Source organism: Perognathus longimembris, chromosome 21 (assembly GCF_023159225.1).
Source record: "Perognathus longimembris pacificus isolate PPM17 chromosome 21, ASM2315922v1, whole genome shotgun sequence".
NCBI lineage: Eukaryota > Metazoa > Chordata > Mammalia > Rodentia > Heteromyidae > Perognathus > Perognathus longimembris.
Genome location: NC_063181.1, coordinates 6,857,995 through 6,882,235, shown reverse-complemented (window position 1 = coordinate 6,882,235; position 24,241 = coordinate 6,857,995). Strand labels below are relative to the sequence as shown.

Below are 24,241 nucleotides of genomic sequence, written 5' to 3'. Positions count from 1 at the left end.
TTTAATGATGTATGTAATTGGAACACCTGCTGGTATATCTGTTAAAATTACTTAAGTCAGGCCATTTAAAACCTCAGCTAAAACTTTTATAGCTAAGGCCACCATCCAAAGAGATTAAGATCTTAACGAGGCTGAATTCCCTTGAGGAAATTGGCAGCCCTACCAAGAATCCAAGGAAAAAAAGATGTCTGATATTAAGTGAGGTTAAATGTGTACACAAGAACTTCCTCCAGAGAGACGATGCAATAAATATATAAGTCAGGACACTTGGAAGCTAGTCTTAGCTGTTAAGATTCCATTTGTACAAGGAAGGATTTACACTGATCATTGAGTTGTTTCTAGTTTTAACCATGTACTTCATTAATAGGTGATTGTCATTTTACCAACCCATACAGGACCCTCAAGCATATGACAGTGAACATTTTGTCCCACCAGGTCCCTCCTTCCCTCTGAAGCCTTTGGTAGCACGACAAAGGTAAGAAAGGAACCTAGCACTAAAACGATGGTGAGAGCATGCCACACGATAGAAGCCGATGGATCCACTCGATTAGTAGATACTTACAGAGTTAAAACATGCCCACCTATGCATGGAGAGCAGCGAGCCGAAGGGGAGAAACAACAGGTGCATGGAATAAGCACCTGAATAAGGTAGGTATCATCACCCCGATGTTCATTTGAGTTGGGGTCTAATATATTGTCCAGGCTACCCTAACATACTGCCCTGGCTGATCTAAGAACTCAAATGATCTGCCCACCTCAGCCAGCTAAGTGCTGCAATTACAGGATGTGACACTAGCCTGGCTGCTTTATCCAAATTTTATAGCTATACCACCCCTACTCCAAGGCATGACTTTGCTTGCATATGTTATTTACACATGCATTTAAAAGACAACTAGAACTCTGCACTCTTTACTGTGTTCATTACCTTCCTCTAATTTGCTGATCTATGTAACCCATGACGGTCAATGATTCTCCCCTATTTAGCCACCCGTTAGCAGGCGCTGGCATCTAGTCAACGTTCTGTAGGTTTGAATAAATGAACGTGTCAATGAATGAACGAGTCGGTACTTTGTAAACCAGATTGGTCCTCCTATTTCCTCTTATTTTTGTTTCAGATGTTTTCTCTGATAACTAAACTTTGATATACACTAGCTTGTAAAGCCTGTTACTTTGGCTAAATGGTAAAATGCTTTAAGGGGGGAAAAAAGCCAACTTGTTCATTTTAGAGTTGATTGGTAACTTCTCAGGCGATGTTAAACCCATTAGTCGTGGAAATGGAAATAATGTCATTTTGAGGATTTTAAGTAAAGAGCAATGTAAATCTCGAGTACAGGGTCCCATTTTCCCTGCTTTTCCCAGCCTTCTCCATGATAGTTTTCCAGTTCTCGAGGATGGGGCTGGGGGTGCGACTAGTGGGAAATCCCAAATTAAGACTGATTGGCTTGGAATCATTCTACGTTTTTCATTTAGGTATCATAATCAGTGTACCTTCTGACATAAAGAGTGGAAGATTGTATATGCAAGGAGAGGTTACTTCTCAGTAGGAACTCATTAGGTTTAAACAGTGTTGGTTCAAACAGTCCAAACAGGGTGTACTCTGTTAAAGGGTGTACTTCAAGAGTGTTGCTTAACAGAAACAGTGGTTTTGGTTGTGACTACCAGTGACTTAAGACTTGGGAGTCCTCTGGGCGAGTATCACAGGGTTTCTTGTAGGTTTCAGTCAGTTGGTATAGAATTTAAGAGAATCGCTTTGAAATGTTTAAGACAAACACGGCAACATGGTCTGAGATTATTCAATATGCTCTACATTCTCTTCTGTACTACTAGACAACCAAACCGCTTTGCAGTTCAATGTGCTTTGATGCTTAGTAACCTGCTTGGGTATTTTGTGACTTGCTGTACCAAATAATTCAATGTAATAAACTGGGTTTAAATAATTGGATTTTATTTTGCCCTATTCCCTTACCCCTCACCCCCAATTTCAAAGAATGGCTTTAGAGAGGAAACTGCTTCATTTCAAACTCTGAAACACCTCTAAGTTATAATGATGATGGTTTCATAAGCTTGCTGGAGGACAGATGAAAAACATCTTTTCTGCCCTAATGCAAAATCTCAGCAGGAAGAACTCAAGGTTAACTGCAGCTGACACGTGTCCTCAGGTGATAGAAGGGTCTCAGAGCACTAATCCTCACCGAAGGTGCTTCACGCTGAAATAATTAGCCACTTTTCTTTGTAGTAGTGAACCTTCTGATTTAAAATATACTATTCCTTGGGGAGTTAATACAATTCTAGGGGTTTTAATATATTATACATGACTTAAAACTTGATTTCAGGGTAGCTTTCTAGTTAAAGATTTGCAAAATGAACCATCAGGGAAAAATATGCAAAATATTGGTTTATAATAGAAACCTTCCTAAGAATCTTGACAATATTTCTTACTAAAATTCCCTTGAAACTGTACTAGTTCAAGGAACTAGGTTCAGTCACATATGCATTGCTTTACCAGGGATGGGAAAGGTCTGGTCTGTGATGCGGCAGACGGCTATGCTTCTTGTTGGCTGCCTGAGGTCCTGCGGCTGTCCTCATTGATCCTTTCAAATGATCTGGGGTAATGGTAAAGAACTGACTTTTATCAGTGTGTATGATCTAAACAATTCAAGGCTAAAACTTCGCCCCAGCCTCTTTCCCCCAACTCAACTATTTTAAGTCATGTGGACAGATGGCACATTTCATCCCTGGGGCAAAATGCAAGTTTCAATATTTGGAAATTTTCTCCTTTCCAGTTCTTTTAATTGTCAGGCTAAAAAAACATGTGTTGGGAGTAGACCAGACATTCACCTTCATAATGCAAGCTGCACACATTCATCAGCCAGAGTAACCCAAGCAAATTAAATAAATCACTGGGAGGCACTGTCCTGATTTTTAGCTCATAACGAATACTGGTAACAAGGTGTATTTTGGTACTTTCAAGCAGATCAGTCCCTAACAGATGCTATGTTGTATTTCCTGCTCCCCCCACCCCACCCCCGCCCCCTTAGGGCTGGTTGTGGGTCCATGTTGGAAACCAGTAAGGGAAATAACAGAGAAGGAATGTCTTTTCAACATTTCATGTTGTTTATTAATGCAGATTCTAAGCACACTGTGTTTCAGTCTTCCAGCTCCTTCTGCAGTTTTAGCTTTGTCTACAGAGGTACCCTTAAGCGAACAAACACACTCTATAATTCTTGAAAATATAGTACAGAGTGAAATGATTTAAATATAATTTAGGCACATATTGATTATGAAAATAGATATCTTTCAATACAATACTTCTCTGTCTTGGTAAAAATAATAAAGCAAAGAAAATAATTTATTTCTACAGTTGCTTTCCTCCCCCGTAGAGGAGCGCCCTCCTCCCGCGGGGCTGGGCAGCCCCTCTCTGGGGAGGAAAGCTTTGCATATGTCGAGAGAGAAGCTACGGAAATACTGACACCGCGTCACCCTGCCCCGGGAGACACAGATGGTGCTCCGCGGTTCACTGCCTAAGGTAATGATGAGGCTATAGGATTCAGAACCCGTTTGGACACAGCTGACATCCCTGCTCTTGGGGTACACGTAAGGACACTGGACGGGGAAGGGGGAAAGGCCCCATCTCGCTGCTGTAGCCGAGATAACGACTCAAGAAAACCAAGCTAAATTTTGATTAAACAGAACAAAACACATGCAACAGAAAACAGAAGTAAAAGAATCAAAGGTGCTGACCAACTGATATTGCATCTTAGACCAGCCAAACGCTTCTTCAGATTCGTGTTTTTGGTGGCTACTGTCAGACGCGAGCTTGCGGTTCCTCGTTCCCCACTGTGGGGCTTGTGCTGGCCGGCCCGCTGTGTTGCCTTCCGACAGGTCAATGTCTAAGCTGGCCCTGTGAACCGGCGCTTGCAGTAGACGAGACGCACCTTTGGCTTTTTGGTTCTGAAGTACCTTTCCATGCCCGTGTTGATCACGTACTTAGCCAGCGGTGTCAGTGGACCTCGCCGAGAGTGGCCCCGCACCACACTCGTTCTGGGGACGCCAGAGCTACAGGCACGTTGGCCTTCCTCTGGAGTCAGAGGGCCGGCCTTGGGAAGGTCGCTCCGTTCTCACTGAGGTGGAGCTTCTCATGTAGCTACTTGCTCTAAAAAGTAAACATCAGAAAAACGAACCTGAAAACGAGAGCTTTAGGGAGTCTGAGCTCACCACATTCAGAGGGTGTGCAGGTATTTAAAGAAAGGAGGCATCGCTAAAGCTATTTATCAACCTGAACGACCTTTCCAATGTTCTCATAAAGTTGAACAATTTAAACATCCATACTGCATCTAGGTATTCAATAAATATAATTGCATATGTTGTGCTTTCCATAAATTAAAATTCTCAAATGCATCTTCAACCAAGATGGTATTTCCATATCATGCCTATTTAAAAGCAAATATAAGAGCTACTATTTCTGATCACAAAACCAGGCACTCCCCACTCCATTCAAAAGGCAGCAGTATAATCTAGATTCCTTCTCTACATCTATTACATGAAAGCTTTTCTTAAAATCAGAATGTGGGGGGAAAATTCACGTTTTTCCCCTTTATGCACCACTGAACAAAAAGCGCAATCCTCTAAATGTTTTTAGAAATTCCGGTACAGTGTTATTTCTTCTAGACATCTGAGTGGAGAAAGAAAATGATGAAGGAACCATCTTTCTTCTCGGCCGTCCTCCTTCGACCCGAAGCCCTCATCTGACACTTTGGGACATGTGGAGCGGCGTCAGCATCTCTTCAAAGATGGCCCCCTTCACGTTGGAACCCCGTAGGTTGGCTTCCTGAAGGTCACACCCAGACAGATCACAGTTCTGCAAGACCAAGGGAGGCTCGTGTAACGCAGGTGCAGAATTAAGGTCTCGGCCGATCCCCCTAGAAGTAATCGTGCCATGTGAGGACACTGCTCCTGTAGAACCAACCTCTTTGTGGAGCATTTCTTCTGGCGTATCCTAAGCCAGGTGTCCTTCTACCTATATTCCACCCTGAGCTGCACACATGTCCAGAAAACACAGCTACTTGTTCAGCGAGAAGGTGAAAAGGAAGCACACCACAGTTCCTGTGTGTCAGGAGGAGGCACCGAGGGCCCACGTGAGTCCTGACGTAATAACTACTATCTAAACCCATTTACCACAATCCCAATCAAGAACAAACAGCATGAGGCGGAGAAGCCTATTTTTAAACATATTTGAGATTTTACTTCGTTGTTTAAAAATGAAGTGGATTTGTCCCCTCTGCAGCCCTAATATTTGTACAGCCGGGAACAGCCTTTTCCCCAATTTGGTGACTTCAGGTGGACGTATGCACCGTGGCAGAATGGAGCTGTGTGTTAACTTTTCTGATCTCAACAAAGGGAAGATGACACGGAGATTCTGCTCAAGTCCCTGGGGATGGCAAGGTCTCAATTAAAAATTAACTTCCTTGGAATTTTAAATATATGAAAAATGTTGCTGGATGAATAAGACCTCCCTCTATCAATCAAATGTACCTACGTGGAAAAGACCCAAGGACAAGGAGAGAAAGGAAGCTAGGCGGGCTGAAGGTCACACGAGCTGTCCCTGGGGCAGCTGTCTCTGATTTGGTGGCAGAGCGACTCTGGAACTGAAACCGGTGTGAACAAGGGAAAGGAACTCGGCCCTCCAGCTGGACTGGGGCAACCGGGCCACTCGGCCCAGCCAGCGGCTTTGCTTGCGATGCCACTGGTCATTCTGGAGTCCTGGAACTCGACAGACGCTGTGAACTCACCTCTAAATCAGTCCCTGCCAGGGTTGCCCCTCTTAGGTTACAGTTCTTCAACTTGGCGTTTTTCAAGGTGGCGACTCTCAGGTTAATCCCCGTCATCTGACTTCCTTCCATATCCACACCTTTCAGATTAGCACCTGCAGCATACAGAGGAGTTGAACCTAAAGCTCCTATTGGACGTTCTTAGCCAGCTTACAGATGTAGAGCTCCACATTACGATTTGCTTATTTATGGCAACAGGGCAAGAATGCCTCCTCAGTGCTTTGAGGAGAGGAATCAACTCTGTCTTTTGATAACTAGCCCTTTTATGAAATGCCTCCGTAAGTTTAGGACGAGGGAGGTGAGCACTGTGCCCCTACACACACAGCGGTCAAGGTCCAGTTCACAAATGCATCAGAGCACTAGTGCCTCAGTACCACAGGACCAAAACCCCTTCTGGCTTTGTACATATCGAAATTCCTCCTTTTGGTCAGTATCAGAACATCTTATTTTATTTGGAGTTGGGCACGGATGGCTTATGTCTATAATCCTAGAGACTCAGAAGGCTGAAGTCTAAGGATCTCCACTTGAAGCCAGCCTAGGAAAAAAGCTCACAGGGTTATATCTCCAATTAACTAGCACAAAAGTCAGGATGGCTTATCTTATTTGGAAGTGAAGATGTTGATTCTCTAACTGAAGCCTTATTGAAGAGTCAAGGCTTTATTTTCTGAGTCCTCAATTTTACCCGGCATGCAAATGAGACCACCTTCGCCATACTCTGAACCTGACCGGAAACCAATCCTCTCATCATCCATCTAGTTCTGCCCTTCACAACCACGTCCCTGGGCTTTGTCATTACTGCTCGCAAATGTCTACACAGAGGCTCTCACCTTCCAAGTTGGCTTTAAGACCAGAGGGATCCTCAAAATTACACAGCTTCAGGGATGCGCCTTCTGCATTGGAACAGAGCATCTTGACCCCCTGGAGATTTGCGCACTGCAAAGAGAACAGTCCTGGCATGAAGGTTTATACTTTGGTCACACATAGTGCAAATAATAAAATAAAACGACATACACAGAGGAGGAAAAGGCCCAATCCCACACATTCAACATCTGTAAGACTGTTTTAATGGAAGCCAGTAAGAACTTATTTTTTTTTTAAGTTCTCTTACAGGGACTAAGAGTGTGGCTTAAGTGGTACACCGCTTGCCTACCAAATACAAGGCACTGAGTTCAGTCCCCAGAACAAAACAACAACGAAGAACTGTTCCAAAAGAAACAAATTTACAACAACATGCTCACTTCGTGTGAGACATAATGGTTTTAGTTTGCCCTATAACCCAAAAGGATTCTTACATCAAGCACTGATCCTGAAAGATCAGCTCGTTCAAGATTTGCACAGCACAGATTTGCGTGAGCAAGGTTGCAGCGGCTTAAATTGGCCATTTTGAAATTAATGTATCGGAGGTCCAAACGAGAAAGATCAGCACCACTGAAATTTAACCCCTGAAATTAAAAAAGCACAAAGTGTCATCATCTTTAAATCATCTGTCTGAATTAAATTTAATTGCTATAGCGAACCATCAAGTGTTTCAGAAGCAACTTCTAATTCAGTCACTGGGGAGTTTACTACGAAACACAAGCAAATGCAATTTAGATACACGAATGTATTTCTTAGTGTTTCTCATGAGAAACTGCATATATTAGGATATAGCCTGGCTATACTTCATTTATGCATAGAAATTTCTAAGGAGAAATCTCTACCAGTGACATACCTGCTAATCAATGTGATTTTAGTTAAATTTTTAGTGATACTTTAAATGTCATTAATTCAAGAACTCAGGAGTTTTATTAAGAAACAAATGGATATGTGGGTCTTCAAAAATCTGTACTGCTATAATTTGTAAAGGTAAAAGTATCTGCTACTAACCATACATAAGCAACTGGGCAAATACTAATTTTTTAAACTAGCTGCAATCCTCACAAAAGCTGGTATACTAGGCACAATCATCATAAAAATGGCAAATGTATCTGTTTTTGGATAGCCATTATGAAAGGAAATCAATGCTGTGGCCCACAATTAAATTTTATTTTGCAGGAAAAAGGAAACCAAGGCAAAATCAAAACAAAAGCCCCAGGATGGAGTTGGCCTAACCAGGGAGTATGTGAGGATGAAAATGTCCAGGTAGTCTGTGCACGGATGAAAACACAACGAGAAAACTTCTTGGAAAACAAAACAAGGGCTACTCACACTTGTGTCATACAAATGCCATGCAAACGTGCTTTGGTTACCTGGCAACGCAATTCTGATTTGGTCGGTGTGGCTAGTAGAAATCGAACAAATTCCTTTCGAGATATTGGTGAATGGTCCTCTGGTGGCTGAGAGTTCTTGAAAAAGGTATTTGAAGAAATCAGTGGGGCTTTGGGGGGAATACCCACAATAAATGTACTGCTGACCACATTAAAAACTTAAAAAGCCTAACCTTTATTGCCACTTCCAGGTGCTCGATCAATGAGTCAATGCCAAAAAACCTGGCTTCTTCTAACACACCTGTGGGAACAAGAAGCATGGCACTGTGGCAGCCAGCAGTTCGTTTCCATGCGTGCTAAATTCTCACAATGGAACTGAAATTCAACAGATGAGTTAAGAGCAGACAAGTGACTAATGTCTAGAAAGTACAAATAAAATACTGAAAAATATCTATAACCCAGGATTTTCTGCAATGGGAAAACCAAAAAACAAGTAAATTGGGGTTGGGGATATAGCCTAGCGGCAAGAGTGCCTGCCTCGGATACACGAGGCCCTAGGTTTGATTCCCCAGCACCACATATACAGAAAACGGCCAGAAGCGGTGCTGTGGCTCAAGTGGCAGAGTGCTAGCCTTGAGCGGGAAGAAGCCAGGGACAGTGCTCAGGCCCTGAGTCCAAGGCCCAGGACTGGAAAAAAAAAAAAACAAGTAAATTCCAGCCAACCAGAACTGTGAGTTAAACCCTTCTCCATCCATAAGTTAGCTGGCTTGAGTGTTTTGTGGCAACAATACCAAGTTTACTAATACAGAGGTCTATAAGCTTTCAAATGTGCAATTACTGCTTTATAACAAGGCATTTGTTCACCTTGTATGGTCAGAATAAGAAAATGTAATACTCCCTTTTCAAAAGATACTCTGAAGAACTTTCCCCAAGTTAATTTTCTAGTAAGCTGTAGAACTGAGGGTCTACTAAAATCACCGGATTCAAAAGCACGGCTGCTTCTTTGCAGCACTCTATTTTCCAGTGTAACAGGATCCGTAACTGAATGCCAAGTCAGAGTCACAGTTTAACTCATAAAAATAAAGCAACCAAACCCCTAAAGTACTTTGTGATGGCATTTAAATCTTAGAATCTAAAATTAAAAGGCATGAGTTAGATATACACCAAAGACCATCTACCTGTGCCAGTCTCTCTGATGCTAATAATGCATGTGCGAAAAACTCACCTAATAAGTTAATGCCATCGTTTACAATGAGCTGTCCGTGACGCAAGTAGTTCAAAATGGGTTCAAAGTACTCAGGACTTCGATCAATTAGGAAAGCGCCTCTGTGATCTTGCTTATTCCCCCAGACACCTGTGTGTTTAGTACAAGAAAGCCCCCCAGGAACAAAAAAACAAAGTTAGAATGTGTGCAGGAAAAACTGTGTCACCCACCAGCAGTTTTTACTCCTGTAAGACTATTTCACTGCAAAGCCAGCACAGATGTAAGTAGATCCCCGAACAGGAGAAGCACCTGGGACTCACCTCTGTCCTTGAACATGTGGGCCAGCATACTGTCAGGTTCTTTATTCACTAAGGTGCTCCTAAGAATTCAGAGGAAAAAACCCCACCTCATTATGTGTCCTTGTAAACAAAACATAGTTAAGTCAAAAGGACACTTGATTTCAGCTGTTCTCTCAAAAAGACATGTGACAGCCTGGCAGGAATGATGCTGGAGAATACAAAGGTAAAGTTAAGTTGCCTTTACCACAGCTCATTGGAGCTTTCTTTGATTTAAATACTGTCTTCGCTTCCGTTAAGCAAGCTATGTGCCTGCGCCGTGATCTTCCTACTTGTGCTTTCCCAGGTCCCTGGAGGTGACAGGCACACACCAACCCCTGCCCCCAGCCAGTGGCTGAGAGGCAGTCTCTCGTCTTTTTCTGAGCTGGTTCCTGATCTTCACCTCCCAAGTAGTTAGGACTCCAGGCTTGAGTCACCGTGCCCAGTGAGAGATACTTTTGATCTAACATTTCTCTGATTCCCTTAACATAAGTTTGTCTCTAACAAATTTCAATGCGGTTTGTTTTTTTCTTTCTTTTGGTTTTTTGAAACAGGGTTTCGTTAGGTAGCACAGACTGACAGCAAACTCATGATCCCACCTCAGCCTCCCAAGGGCTGGGATTTTAGGTGTGCACTACTACACCTATCTTTTACTTTGACTCTCTCTCTCTCCACACACACACACACACACACACACAAACCTACCGTGTAGTTGTAAAGTACCGCCCTCCGACATTTAAGGTTAGCCAGTCTGTGTTAGACCCAAACAGTCCTTCCGGTGATTTAGAATCTGTCTGAGGATCTAGATAGGACATGCAGAAAACATAAAAGTATTAAGAGTGAGAATGCTGTAAAGATAGCAATAGGATACATTTTCAACTCAATCTACCATAAAAGCATCTGAGAACTCTACAGGACAACCCGTGGCAGAACTGAGGACAAACTAGGTGAGGGGGCATTTCCAGCCACACCCACAGCTGGAAGAGCAGCGGCTGCTAGCATCTGTGGAGAAAAGCAGAGACGCAAGGAGTCCATGATGAACACAGAATTCCAGCGCCTACTTGACAACAGTAAATGGATACGCTCCCCTAGAGTGGTGGTATGAGGGGACTGCACTAAGACCCCAAGGGCTGGAAATGGTCCTGTTTGCAAAGCAATCAGGCAAAACTCCCTCAGAAGGACAATGCCTCAGAAGACAAGAAGCTGGGGAAGAGACCAAAGAAAAAGGAGTTCAGGTAGGAGTTATGAAGGCCTGCCAGACCAGAAAGCTGTGTGTGTGTGTGTGTGTGTGTGTGTGTGTGTGTGTGTGTGTGTTAATTAAGCCCATATTAATACCCCAGAAACAACAGAAAAGGACACTTGAGAATCCTTTGTCACGCCTCCCTTCTCAGGTTAAGGAAAACTAACTTCATGTCAAATGAGCAGCAAGTTAGTATTGAGACCAAATCCATATAAAAGCATTTTCAAAGAACAGAAAAATAACTTCCCTAGGAAAGAAATACCAATAGATAAGAATCATACTGCAATATACCAACAGGTTAAAATGACTATAAAGGATACAACAACATAACATAGGATTATAAAGTTCAGAAAAGAACTCTAAAGCGATTTCAGAAATGAAGGGTACACTAGAAGAAACACAAAGAATAAACACAACAGATAATGCCTGAAGGAAAAGGTAAAAAAGAAATGGCCTGAAAAGTCAAAAAGAAAAAAAAGAAAAGAGGATTTATAAAAGGTTTCAAATGTAAAAGACAAGTGTTGATGATAGATTCAACATACACATTAATCCAAAAAGAAGAGAATTGAGGCAAGATAAAACGTGATTTAAAGTTCAAGAAAGTTTTTCTATGATAAGAAATGTACACATTTAAAAGTACATATTGAAAAGAACATACCACAGACTAAGTAAACCAACCCAAAACAAACTAGCACCCCAAGAAATGGTCTACTGGAATGCTGTACTTAAGGGAAGAAAATCTTTTGGGTGATCTAGGAAAAAGTCAGTTAAGAAAGATCCATTAAAAAAAAACTGTTTGTATTTTGGTAGTAGTAGTTTGAACTCAGGGCTTCCTGCTTACTAGACAGGTGCACTACTGTTATATCTATACTTCCAGCCCCCATGTTTGCTCTAGTTGTTTCTTCCCACCCCCAGGCTAGCCTGAACCTACTATTTACTACATGCTTTTAAACAAATGCATTTTATTATTATTATTTATTATTATTATTACTATTTTGGTGCTGGTACTGGGACTTGAACTCAGGGCCTCCTGCTCTTGCTTGGCTTTTTCAGTCAAGGCTGGCACTCTACCACGTGAGCCATACCTCCAGTTTTGGCTTTTTGCTGGTTAGCTGGATATGGCTGGAGCCTCACAGACTTTCCTGCCGGAGGCTCAGATCTCAGCCTCTGGAGTAGCTAGGGTTACAGGTGCAAGCCACCAGCACCAGGTTACTCAACTTCATTCTTTTGAGAAATTCAGTTATGCTTTGTTGCAAGCTTAACGGTAATATTCAGGTGTGCCTTTGTACACAGCTGAGGCCAAGTATTTTTTGGCCTGTATAATTTTCGGTAAGCAATACATGCTTGTAAATATGTGACAAAACACTCAGAGAAATTTGGACAATCACTAATAACGAGGAACTTTTAGTTTCTAAAATCAAAATCACCTTATCATTATCATGAATTAATCAATACTTAAAATCCAGAGCATAAACAGGAACATGAAAGAGTGAACATACTCTAAAGCCATCCTGAAATCAGCATATCCTTCAAATAAAAGCTAGACTTTAATATACATAACCCATGATCCTGGAGAACTAAGTGTAGCTGGACAACTTCTAAATTTTAAAATTCACTGAAAAATATTTAACTTTTTTCTTTTTTGGCAAAAGAAAATGGCTTTTAAGTTACTTACCGATAAATGGCTCTCCTTCACACACAAACAAGACATCATCATCCCTGGGAAAACAAAAATTTTTTCAAGCTACTGCCACATTATCTGTGCATTACAGGAACGGTTCCTTAGAATTACGTATACAATACATTTTTGCTATCAATCCTTCTGCAAAGATGCTAAATTTCCAGTGCTTTGCTGATTCTCTGGACCTAGTGTTTCAACATGTAAATTCAAATAAGATTCTGTACATGGATGATTTTCCCCCCCCCTCTTTTCCAGGGCCTTGTGTTCTCTCTTAGCTCTTTAATTCAAGGCTGGGGTTCTACCACTTGAGCCACACCTCCACTTCTGGCTTTTTTGCCGGTTACACTTGAGATAGGCGTCTCACAGACTTTCCTGCCTGGGATGGCTTGAGCCATGATCCTCAGGTCTCAGCCTCTTGAGTAGCTAGGATTACCCATGTGAGACACCAGCAATCGCTCAACAGGATACATTTTTGAAAGAGAAAAAAAAAATCACAATGCGCATTATGTTCATTTGGCTTTCTTATTAATTTAAGAATGTACTATTATGCTGGTTAAAGCCACAGTCAACTGCTATCTTCAGTTTCACCTTAATCCTTTACCTGTGAATAAACGATAGAAAGTCTCTCTAAACTCATAAGCAGCTACCTGTGTTAGAAATGAAAATAAATTTCCATACTAGATTCAGGGAAAATACAAGGACATCTATTTAATGCTCCCACGATACACTCAAATGGAAATGGATTGAATATTACCTACAGTTCTAAATATCAGCGTGTATCTTCCTTCCTGCCCTCCCCACTCTCAGACTAAACAGATGATGGGACACTACTGGAGACTAAAAGCCAGGGAGCAGGTGCGCACTGCCGACTCTGCTGCATCCTTCTGTGCTGTGCATGTCCAGTAGGACATCCTAGAAGCACAGTTGAGGTTTTCTTAGGAGCAGAATGCATTTGAAAATGAGGCGGGTTCACTTATCCACTGAAACTGCAGCTGGGCTGCAAGATAAGATGCTAAAAAAACTACAAAGTCCTTAGTTTATTCAGACTTTCTCTACTTGCTCACAATGCTGGTTAACTTTTTTAGACTAGTACACACGTTTCATTTCATTAACAAAAATCAATGACCTGGGTCAGTCTATGACCTGGGTAAGTCCTGTAATTTTTCAGATGCTTAGTTTCCTTGTTTGTAAAGTGAAAAGACTAAAACTGATTAACTTCAAAGGCAGTACAATACATTGAAAGGTCATCTGTCTGGGATTTACAGGGATTGCACTTTGTACACACTGTAATTTACTGCATCATTATCTTCACACCATCAATTTTACAAACTCATGCTTTGCCAATTTAACAACCCACAAAAAAGCAATCACACTGGCATAAAAAACTAATTTGTGTTCTGATAGCCATATTTTCTGTTTATGATCTCTTTCCTGGTCCAAAATTCTGACCTTCTAAGGAAAGAGTGGGATTTTTTTTTTCAAATTTTTATTATCAAAGTGATGTACAGTGGGATGTTTGTTTTAAAAAATAATCATAAAAACCAAAAACAATTCTCCCAAAGTTACTACTGTGGTGCTGGGGCTTGAACATGAGTTCCACTTCTACTTACAATTCTACTTTATAAAGCATGTGTTCACAAAATTAAGTCTCTGTGACGTTTATAAAATTTAAATTCTCATGAAAAGAATTTAACAATAAACAAATATATATATATAACAAAGAGATTAATTAATTTTAAATTAAAAAACTGCCAGGCACTGGTGGCTCATACCTGTAATCCTAGCTAAACAAGAACCTGAGATCTGAAGATCATGGCTCAAAGCCAGCCCAGACAGCCAAGTGTGTGAGACTCTTACCTCCAATGAACTACTCAGAAAAAGTTGGAAGTAGCACTGTGTCTCAAGTGGTAGAGTGCTATCCTCGAGCAAAAAGCAAACAAAAACAAAAAAAATGAAGCTCAGGGACAGTGTTCAGGCATTGAGTTCAAGCCCCAGGACCAACACACACACACACACACACACACACACACACACACACACACACACACACACACACACACACACACACAGCATCATGCCAAACGGGGCACAGTGGTACATGCTTCTAATCCCACCACTATGAGGCTGAGGCAGAAAGATCATGAGTTTGAGGCTAGTCTGAGCTACACATAGTGAGAAACTGCTAAAGAAGAGACAAAAGAGGAAAAGGGAAGAAGGAAAGAGAAAAGAACAGGGAAGGAGGAAGGAAAACAACTTCGTGTCTTATTAGATCTATGTAAAGTATCATGAAGAAGAAATTCCTTCTAATCATGTAGGAGCTTTGCAGAAAGACTATCAGTATACTGAGATATACTAAGAGTTCTCTATCTGATCAATATATCTTAAGTCCAAAGAGTTAGTTCTAGACAATCACCTGCCATCTTAAGAGAAATAGCACAGCACCAAGAAGCCAAAGGCACACTGCTGGCAGTGTAGACCAAGGCAACAGTTACCTGATCAAAGCAATGTCATCAATCAGTCCGCCTTTCCCGTTGTACACACTGGTGGCTTTTATGCCAAGTTTACTGCTAGCCACAGAAAGCAAATCCGATAAAGTTCCATACACAGCAACCACCTGTGAACACACCAAATTAATTTGAACAGTGAATGTCATCACCCACAAGTTACAAACCACCTCGCACTGAGGAAATCTGATTAGGACAAGATTTCAAGAGCTTCCTAACAGGATCCTTCTATCTTCTAGGACGCGTTTATTGACTGAAGACCCCCTGGAGGAAGCCACAACTACAGGCTAAGAAATTCCTAGAGCCCAATGGCAATCCACCACCTTAAGCTGCGCTCAGCAGGCTGTGGCTGTGCAGGTAGATGGCGTGAATCCAGACTCCGACAGCTGTCACCCGCACACAAGTCTGTGTGTGTGCTGATGCCAGGGCTTGAACTTGGGGACCTCATAGTTTTGCTCAGCTCTTTGCGCTCAAGCAGATGTGATACCACTTGCACCATGGCTCCACTTCTGGCTTTTCGCTGTCTACTTGGAGACAGAAGTCTCTAGGAGTTGTCTGCTTTGGGTAGTTGAGAACCACGATCCTCAGACCTCAGCTTCCGGAACAGCTAAGATTGATAGGCATAAGCCACCAGTGCCCAGTTGTGGCTTTCATATAGTGGACTTTAATGAAGCAGTAAAAAGGAATAAAGTTCCAAAAGACTGAATGCAATATGATGCAAACAAAATACAATGTCTAAAAACTACCAAGACAAAAACATGTAGGTTAGGTGAATATACATATGTGGTAAAACTGATTAAAAATGAAAAAAATGGCAAAGAATGAAATTCATGAACATGGCTGTTTATAGGAAGGCAGGGGAGCAGGAAAATAAACACAATAATTGCCTACATACTAGTGCCTAGAATTGTATGGCAGGTTTATGGATATTTATTATTTTTCTTTCAATTTTTGTATGTGTTAATTTTCTTTTTGGTGGTATTGGGGATTGAACTCAAGAGCCTCATGTTTGCTAGGCAAGTGCTCTACTACTTAAGCCATGTGCAGATTTATTAATATTCTTTATTCCATTCTTTTGTATGTATGAAATATAGCATGAAAGGTTTAAGCTTAAACAGTGAGCCCTTACAGGGTTCTCACTAATGTTTAGATTTCAAGAGGCAAAGAAAGGTTCATATATTTCTTTTACTTTCTTCAGTGCTAATAATGTAATGAGTTCAAATCTGACTGAATACAACTATACACATACACGTATATACATATATATTGTATAACCTCAAATCAAAGCCAGAAAGAAAGAGTTATTTCCTGGACTAAGAATGTAAACATCAGTATAGAATGAAGATGTTTTCTAACCCACTGTCTCCAGTGTTTGGGATGGTAGCTCAGTAACAGAAGGTACCTGGTGAGTATTAGCTAAATGAATGAATGAATAAATGAATGAAGTTCACTGAAGGCCTGTGATTTGCACAACTTATTAGTCAACACTCAAGCGTGTTATTCTCAAGATGTACAGAAACTGGTTTCATGAACAACAGGTTGCTTAGCAGCCATGCATATGTGAATGTCTGAATCTTCCTTCCCATTTCCTTAGTGTTAAGGGCTACAGGGACTAGTAACCAGAGAACGATGGGGGCTGTGAGAGACAAGAAGAAAGGTAAGAGACCTTTCTAGAGCAATTTAAAACACTACCACCAGTTTTAAGAGCCCAATTCCTTAGGATTAGGTTTTCTAAATACTTTTGACTATGCACCCTATCCTGTAAACATTTTGGGGGGTGTGCTCATCATATGGTTACTTATAAATCACATACCATCATCAGAACGTACACGTTCCCAAATGATAGAAGGATTTTCATTTACTTGGACTGTGAATTGGCCAGAAAGATCCCAGAAATAGTTATCAATAACTTAGATTCTTAAATACCAGATTGATTTTAAACATTCAACATTCTAAAAAAGGGGGAAGAAGGAAAAAAAATCCCAAGGCTATTTGTCTTCATATGCTGGAAAATACTTTTAAATGTCTTCCAAATTAGGATGACTTCACCCTATAAATGGATATTCCAAAGAACAGTATACACGGAGGGGAAAGCTGACTGTTAATAGCAATTATTAAATGGTGCTTTCAGTCTTTTTTTAGGAGTTGGCATTTTTGACTTGAGATCCAAAGGGGCTCTTTTATTTTTTAGATCTCATAGTTTATGCCAGAAGCAGCAGCTCTGCCATTTCCTAGTTGTTTACTTTGCTTGCATAATTAATATTGTCTTCTATTTGTAGCATCTTTGAATCACTTGGCCCTGTAGCCAGGGTTAACTTAGTTGATACTAGATGCTACACCTAGATACTAGATGCTAAACTTGAGCAGTGGCCCTCCCTTCCTCCCTATCTATTTATCTACCTACCTACCTATGCTTCTATCATAATCAAAGGGTACCATTCAGTGAGGCTGCTCCCTGTCCTCCTTCCTTTGAAGCCTGACACAACCCAGAACTGCAGATACCAGGGCCCTGTTGTTTTCAACGTTTTCACGTGGCTCTATTTTGAGTAAGAACATGATTAATAGGTGTGTTTTGTCCTGAACTCTGATGGATCATCCTGTAGCCCCTCTGTGGCAGGTACAGCTCACATGGGAAAATAATTCTGGAGAAGGCAGTGGCCTCCCTCCAACATCAGAACACACCCCACTTACTCATCCTGAGATGCCAGACAGAAAGTCTACAGTGAGCCTGGGATGGAGGAAAGAAATCTGTGCCTCTCCACTCCCACCCCGCAGCTCCGTGGCCCAGTATGACCACCACTGACCAAGGTAGGAGAGGAAAACACATTTGAAAACATAGGTTACTTTTATGATGAAGAAAAATAATAGAAACTAGGTAAAGAAGACAATGTAAGTGATACAGACATTCTAGCAGGTGGATGAGAAATCAAACTCAGCACTGTTTTAGCATGTTCTTCAAGGAATCCTGCCAATCCTATTTACACACATAAATATAAAAACAGTAAATAAATACATATTTCAAGCTGTTATGCATTACTCTGCCCTTTTGTCAAGTATAAGTCATTTTAGTATTTTTTAAATCAGGCCAAGAGGAAAAACTGAGCTGGGGGTATGTTCTCTAGTGGAGTAGCAAGTGCTTGAACTTTTATGATCTTTGTAGCATACCACCTATTTATTTGTGATTATTTGAAATGGACTCTTCTTGGTCTTCTGGGATTCTCTAGAAAAAAAAATCTGTCCTGGTCAACATTAGGGTAGTTTTGAAAAAAAAAAAGGAGCTTTAAAAAAATACATTGAAAATAATATTGGATGAGGCCTGTGGCAATATGCTTGTAATTCCAGCTGTTCAAGAGATAGAGAAGGGAGGATCCAGTCAGAGGCCTGTCAGAGCAAAGTTAGCTGGAGACCTCATCAGAAAAATCAAAAGCAAAAGGGCTGGGGGGTGTGGCATAAGGGGTGAGTTCAGTCTCTAGAATGGTGATGAAGAAGAGAGACCAACTCAGCCAACTTTTAACTACAGAATTCAGTAGATACGGAATATTTATGCTGTAAGCATTTTGTCTTTCACAGAGTAACAGGGCAGAGATGTTTGCTTTTGAGGTCATATTACAATCACAACACTAAATCCTCACTCAGTAACAACCTAAATGTTTAGATCGTGAACACCAGCTAACTATAAGAGACAGGTTTAGAAACAGTGACAAATGATCAGAAAGACTGTGACACTTTGGTGAGGCATATTTTTGAGGTTGGAGCTCAGGAATGTGAAATCTTTGCAGATAACGTGTTGGCATGAGCATTAAACCTCTAAACCCAGAACACAAAATTGTAGTGCACAAACCCACTGTGGTTCGGGCGTGGGGTTTACAACACATGGGTATGGAAAACTGCAGAGTAGCTGGAAAGCGATTTAAAACAAAAAAAAAAAACCAAAACAACAACAAAACTTTTAGACAGCTCTGCTGTTTAAAAAAGTTTGTTATTTCCAGAATGTGTAGCAAAGCACCTTGGAAAATAACCGAGTGCCATTCACCTTTACCTGAGCTTGATATCAAGGCTGGCTGTTTGCTCGGCCACAATCACCCAGGGCCGCCCGGCCAGCACAGCTAGAATTTTCCAAAGTGGCAGGACAACTTTCCTGGGTGGGGCGAGGGAAGGAACCGAAGGAGGCTGAGAAGGTTCAGGATTCCTCGGGGACTTGCTGGGGAAATGAGCACCACGCCCTGGACGGGGAGGCCTTACCCCGGCCAGGGGGTGGGGAGGGGGGGGGGGGTCCCGGCACATCCACGCGCTCCGGCCGGCCGGCCTAACCGTGAAGTGGGGTGGGCACAAGCCGCGCGTGGGGCCCGGGGCGTCCGAACCCCTAGCAAACCGGGGACGGGGAGGTGGGGGGGGGGGGCTCCCGTCCGGCACCTCCGGCGGGCGGAGATGCCACCCCGGGCGGACACGGTTCCTCAATTCATGCGGCTGATGGAGTTCACGCGCCGGGTCATCAGGGGCCCGGGGGTGGTGGTGGTGTGGGTCCCCCGCGGGAGGCAGAGGGGAGGGGACCCCCGGCCCGGAGGCCCCGGTGACAGCGGCCCCCCTGGGTTCCCCCCGGCGGGGGACAGCGGCGGGCGGGTCCGGGGCCCGGGCGTCCCGAGGCCGCGGGGCCCGGCGCGCTCCCCGGCCGGTCCCTCCCCCTCCCCTCCCCCCTTCCGGCGGCCCGCGCCCCCCTTACCTTCCCGTTCTTGGGGCTGCCGTTCAGGAACAGGGTGACTCGCCTCATGGCGCGGCCCCCGCCGGGTCCGGTGTGAGCCGCCACCCTCCCCGCCGGCCCTCCGCCCCCCTCCTTCTCCTCCCGCCCGACCCCTCCCTCCACCCACGCGGACTCCCCGCCCTTCGCCACCTTCCTGCCCTGGCTGACACGCGCGCGCGCGCGCGCGCACACACACACTCACACTCACACGCCGCAGTCCCACACCCCACCGCGGGCCGGCCCTCCTTCCCACCCCGCCCCTCAGGCGCCACAGCCTGCCTGGGACCCTTCCCCCACCTCCCCGTGATCGACACGGCGCTGCGCCCAATCAACTCGCGGCACCCCGCCAGAAGCCAGCCAATCACAACCCTGCCTTGGGGATGGAAGGCGGGAAGAGAGCCTGAAGGCTAGCAGACCGACAGGCGTGTCAACCAATCAGAGCAGAACCTGAAGCCAAACGGCGGCGTTCAGAGTTACTGAGCAGGCGCACGCTCACTTCCAAGCGAGTCTTATTTGCATTTGGTGGGCGGGGTCTGGCGGAGGAGGTGGGGCTTCCAAAGGCCCACACACCAGTCAATCAGCGCTGTGATCCCCGCCCGTCCTCGTATCGTGATTGGCCCGAGGAGTCTTTTTCGAAGTTTACAGCATCCAATCAAAAGTAGGAGGCGGGACTACACCAACAGAAAGGTTGTTCCGCGAAGCTTCCCCCTCGGGAGAAAGTAGTCCCGGGACTCGGTGTCGCGGCCCGCGTCTCGGGTTGTCGGGGTCGCCTGCAGCTTGGGGTGGCTTTTCCCCGGAGCTCCGGGAGGGGCGGGGGGGCCTGCCGAGCGCGCGGGAGCGCGGGGAGGCCGGGAGGGGCCGGGGCTCGCGGACACGTGCCGGCCGGCGCGCAGAGATTCGCGCAGTAACGGCTCCACCGGAGGGGCGGCGCGGCGGTTTGAATCTGGCGGCGGGCCGCGGGCTCGCCGGGATCCGCGGGATCGAGACCCGCTCGGCCGGGAGCCGCCGGCCCAGCGCCTGCGGCCGCTGCAGCCCAAGCGAGCCCTTGTGGCGGCGAGGGGGGGTGGGTGTCTCCCGGACGACGCCCGCAGTTTTCCTCATCGGTTGGGGCCCCAGGAGGGGCTGGTGGGCGTGAGAGGTAGGTGGGTCCGCGTCGGGTCCCGGGGCCGAGCGCCGGGCCCGGGGTGCTGCGGCCTAGGCGGTGCCCCTCAGGGTCGGGTCTCCCCCCTGCCCCCCCCAGCGCCTCACATGACCGGGGTTTCCTTCCCTCCCCCCCCGCCCCCGCCGACCTGCTGGGCCGGGACCTGCGGAAAGGGGGGTGCCGGGTAGCTCGGGTGGCCCCGGACGGGTGGAGCAGCCCGGGAGGGTCTCACGGCGTCGGCCTTGTCCATCCCAAGTGTGCTCCATTTGTCTTTAGTTTGCGCCCCATAGGTCGCCCCTGTATTTCCGTGCCGGTGGGGATCGCGTCCGAATTCAGCCGTGGAGGAGGCTGCTTTCCATCCCGTTACACTAACTAATAGGGGTGGTGCATCTCTCCGCCCCCCCCCCCCCTTTCAGATGGATCCGAGTGCAAAGGACCCGGAGCCCTGTGAAAACACGGAGTCTGCTGCAGTTTATGATTCCGGTGCGTGGCGATCGGCTGCCTCCTTGTGCAAACGTTTGAGACTCAGTGGCGCCCACCCCTCTGTAACGCTTCTTGGCTGTCTTCTTTTCAGAGAATGCCTCTTTTATTTTGGGGGCTGGAAAACTTGTGACTCCTCAGAAGAACCTCGCGGAAGCAACTCCTAATGTTTGCGCATCAGATGCTTTAAAATCGCCTTTGAACTTTTCCACAGTAACAGTGGAGCAATTGGGGATTACGCCTGAAAGTTTTGTCAAGAACTCTGCAGGTAAGAAAAGCTGTCATTAAGAACAACTGAAGCATAGAGTTGAACGCCGCTGTGTGTGTGCGCGTGCACATGTGTTTGTGTGTCTATGTGTGTGCGTGTGTGCTTGTTGGTACTGGGGCTTGACTTCAGCACCTTTGGTGCTCTCCCTCAGTTTGGTTGCTCAAGGCTGGTGCCACACCTTCTGGCTTTTTGTTGGTAAATTGAAGATAAAGAGTCTCACGAACTTTCCTGTCCTGGCCGGCTTCAAACCGCAATCCTTACATCTCAATCTCCCAGTAGATAGGGTTACGGACGTGATGCCTGGCTGGGAGTTGCATTTCTATACTGTCCTGTAACTGAGTATCTGGATTGACTGACTCTTGGAAACCTGCCAGTTCAGAAGACTTGTGTGCATTGCAGTTTTTCTAGCGTGGAGGATTAGCGGTCTCAGCCCCCAGCGTGGTTATGGTCATCCTGAAAAAGATTGGTATGAGGAACTTATGAACCTGACATATGGGATCTAAGAAGTGATATGATAGCAAGAGTTCCACATTTTTTGAGTATGTATGAGGAAATCAAAGAGCAATTAAAAAAAAACAGTGACAGATTGAGTTGCACCTCTGTCCACCCTCAAGCTTTAAAAATGAGGTTCTTTGTGAAGCCTTAGGTGGAGAAGAAAGAAACATGGAAATGAAAGCAGATTAGGAAATAACATGAGATTTAAATGGAGGACAATGTGGAACAGGCCAGTTGCACTGTGTTGGCAAGGCCCAAAGGTGACAAGGCCTAGGTGATGCCTGACCCATTTTTGGTTCCTCAGGAACCAAAGCTGAGCTCAACTTGTGTGTTTTGGCTTGTGTGCAGAATTCAGGAGAGTGTGCTGAAGGTGAGAGAGTATCTCAGAAGGCAAAAAAATCCCCACTATGTTGGGGGATTAGAACAGAAGGAGTCTCTACTCCCTCCCCCTCCACAGGGAATATGCTCCAAGATTCTCAGTGGGGTTCTGAACCTTATATAAGGTTTTCCTGTTCATACATTCCAGTGGTTAGGGTGGGTTTATAGTAAGCATAGTAAGAGGTAATACGGTTAGCATGGAGCAGTTACAATTGTGTGTAATCAAAGTTACACAAATGTGCATTAGGATTTTCATTGCCATGACAAAATATGTGACACAAACCATTTAGAGTGAGGAAAAGGTGACTTTGGTTCATGGTTCCAGAGGCTTTGATCCCTGGTTGCTTGTTCTATTACTAGGGGCCTGATGTTAGACTGAAAATGGGGCCTTGAGCAATATATGGTGAAACAGGAAATTTCCCCTCATGTCAGACAAGAAGCAGAGAGGGACAGGAACAAGGCGTAACGTGCTACCAGTGAGGCTGTACCACCCAGTAATGCCGTCCTTCTATGAACCCATGGAGGGACGCATCTGTGATCAAGTGATCTCTGTGAACCAGCATACTGTGTGCTCTTATTACTGAACTTTCCTCTTTTCACAGAGCAACTTTTTTATCACACCCGAGTTGCCCAGCAACACTACTGTAGAGCATAGGGTCAGTTACTAAGTAAAATAAGGGTTACTTGTGGTCAGTCTGCCAGACCCCAGCAGTCTTACCTGATAGCCAGGATAACCAGCAAGTGACATAATAGATGGTGGGTGGCGTTTGCAGTAGGGATCTGTTGGACACAGCAATGATCTGTGTGCCGAGCAAGCTGGAGCTGGCCAGCTTAGAGTAATACAAAACTTGTAACTTGTGAATTGTTTATTTCTGGCCTTTTCCATGGCATGTTTTCAGATGGTGGGTGTCTGAAACCATGCAACAGGAAATGGATAAGGAGGACTTATTATTACAAGTGTCTTGGTGAATAAGTTTTTATTCTCAGGGATATGACTTAATTCAGAAAAGGAGAAGTCCTATGTTAATCCAGCAATCCATTATCCAACTCTGCAGAAAGTATGGAGCCAAAGATGAAGATAATGGAAGTGCTTTTGTATATTTTATTTACTTATTTATTTGCTAGTCCTGGGGCTTGGACTCAGGGCCTGAGCACTGTCCCTGGCTTCTTTTTGCTCAAGGCTGGCACTCTGCCACTTGAGCCACAGCTCCACTTCTGGCCTTTTCTATATATGTGCTTTTGTATATCTAGTCAAAAGCTTTATTAAAGACCTCTGAGCAGGCAGTTTGCCATTACAGCAACACAGGTTAACTCAGGACAACATACACCGTCCCCTGACATCCTGCTGATATGGGTACCAGCCTTGCCAGACTCCACTCAGGGGTCCATAGCATGCGTTTTTTATTCTGCTTTCTCTGGGGTTGGTGCATTGCTGGCATTGGATATGGTTACTCACGATTGCTTTGTATCGTTCCAATTCATAAGAAAGCTGTGTTACAGGGAAGTCATCGCCCTATCTGAAAAAGTTTAGACGACGTTCTGCGGTTGGAACCCGGGGCTCTCCTGAAACAAACAACCTGATCCGCTTCATTGCTCAGCAGCGGAACTTGAAGAATGCAGAGAAGTCTCCGCTGGAGAGGTCCTGCTGTTCCCCTTTCCAGGTATGTGTTCGCGTGCATTCTGCTTGGCTTGCTTAAGCTCTTGTATAGGATGCTGCCTCTGGGTACATCTTCACCTAATCTGGATCTGGAGAGTCCGTTGTT

General features: G+C 44.5%; 2 protein-coding genes across 3 annotated transcripts in view; one reads left to right on the top strand and one right to left on the bottom strand.

Annotated features, from left to right (window-relative positions):
- Kctd9 (potassium channel tetramerization domain containing 9) overlaps window positions 1–19,807 on the bottom strand; it is a 38,986-nt gene extending 19,179 nt beyond the window's left edge. The window contains exons 1-12 of one of the 2 annotated variants that reach the window (XR_007208590.1): window positions 19,699–19,807; window positions 14,967–15,088; window positions 12,469–12,512; window positions 10,259–10,355; window positions 9,539–9,597; window positions 9,240–9,368; window positions 8,248–8,315; window positions 8,057–8,152; window positions 7,121–7,270; window positions 6,656–6,761; window positions 5,790–5,923; window positions 3,932–4,858 (exon numbers count right to left, since the gene is read on the bottom strand). Coding sequence is in view for 1 of the 2 variants with exons in the window: in XM_048330994.1 (XP_048186951.1) it covers window positions 4,742–4,858; window positions 5,790–5,923; window positions 6,656–6,761; window positions 7,121–7,270; window positions 8,057–8,152; window positions 8,248–8,315; window positions 9,240–9,368; window positions 9,539–9,597; window positions 10,259–10,355; window positions 12,469–12,512; window positions 14,967–15,088; window positions 19,699–19,746 (1,170 nt within the window). In the remaining variant the exon portion in view is untranslated. Of the gene's footprint in view, window positions 1–3,091; window positions 4,859–5,789; window positions 5,924–6,655; window positions 6,762–7,120; window positions 7,271–8,056; window positions 8,153–8,247; window positions 8,316–9,239; window positions 9,369–9,538; window positions 9,598–10,258; window positions 10,356–12,468; window positions 12,513–14,966; window positions 15,089–19,698 lie in introns of those variants that run through there. The other variant, XM_048330994.1, reaches the window with a different exon arrangement.
- A 1,466-nt stretch (window positions 19,808–21,273) lies between these two features.
- Window positions 21,274–24,241, top strand: part of Cdca2 (cell division cycle associated 2) — a 33,329-nt gene continuing 30,361 nt past the window's right edge. The window contains exons 1-3 of the mRNA XM_048330986.1: window positions 21,274–21,340; window positions 21,432–21,605; window positions 23,979–24,139. Coding sequence (XP_048186943.1) covers window positions 21,274–21,340; window positions 21,432–21,605; window positions 23,979–24,139 — 402 coding nt within the window. The remainder of the gene's footprint in view (window positions 21,341–21,431; window positions 21,606–23,978; window positions 24,140–24,241) is intronic.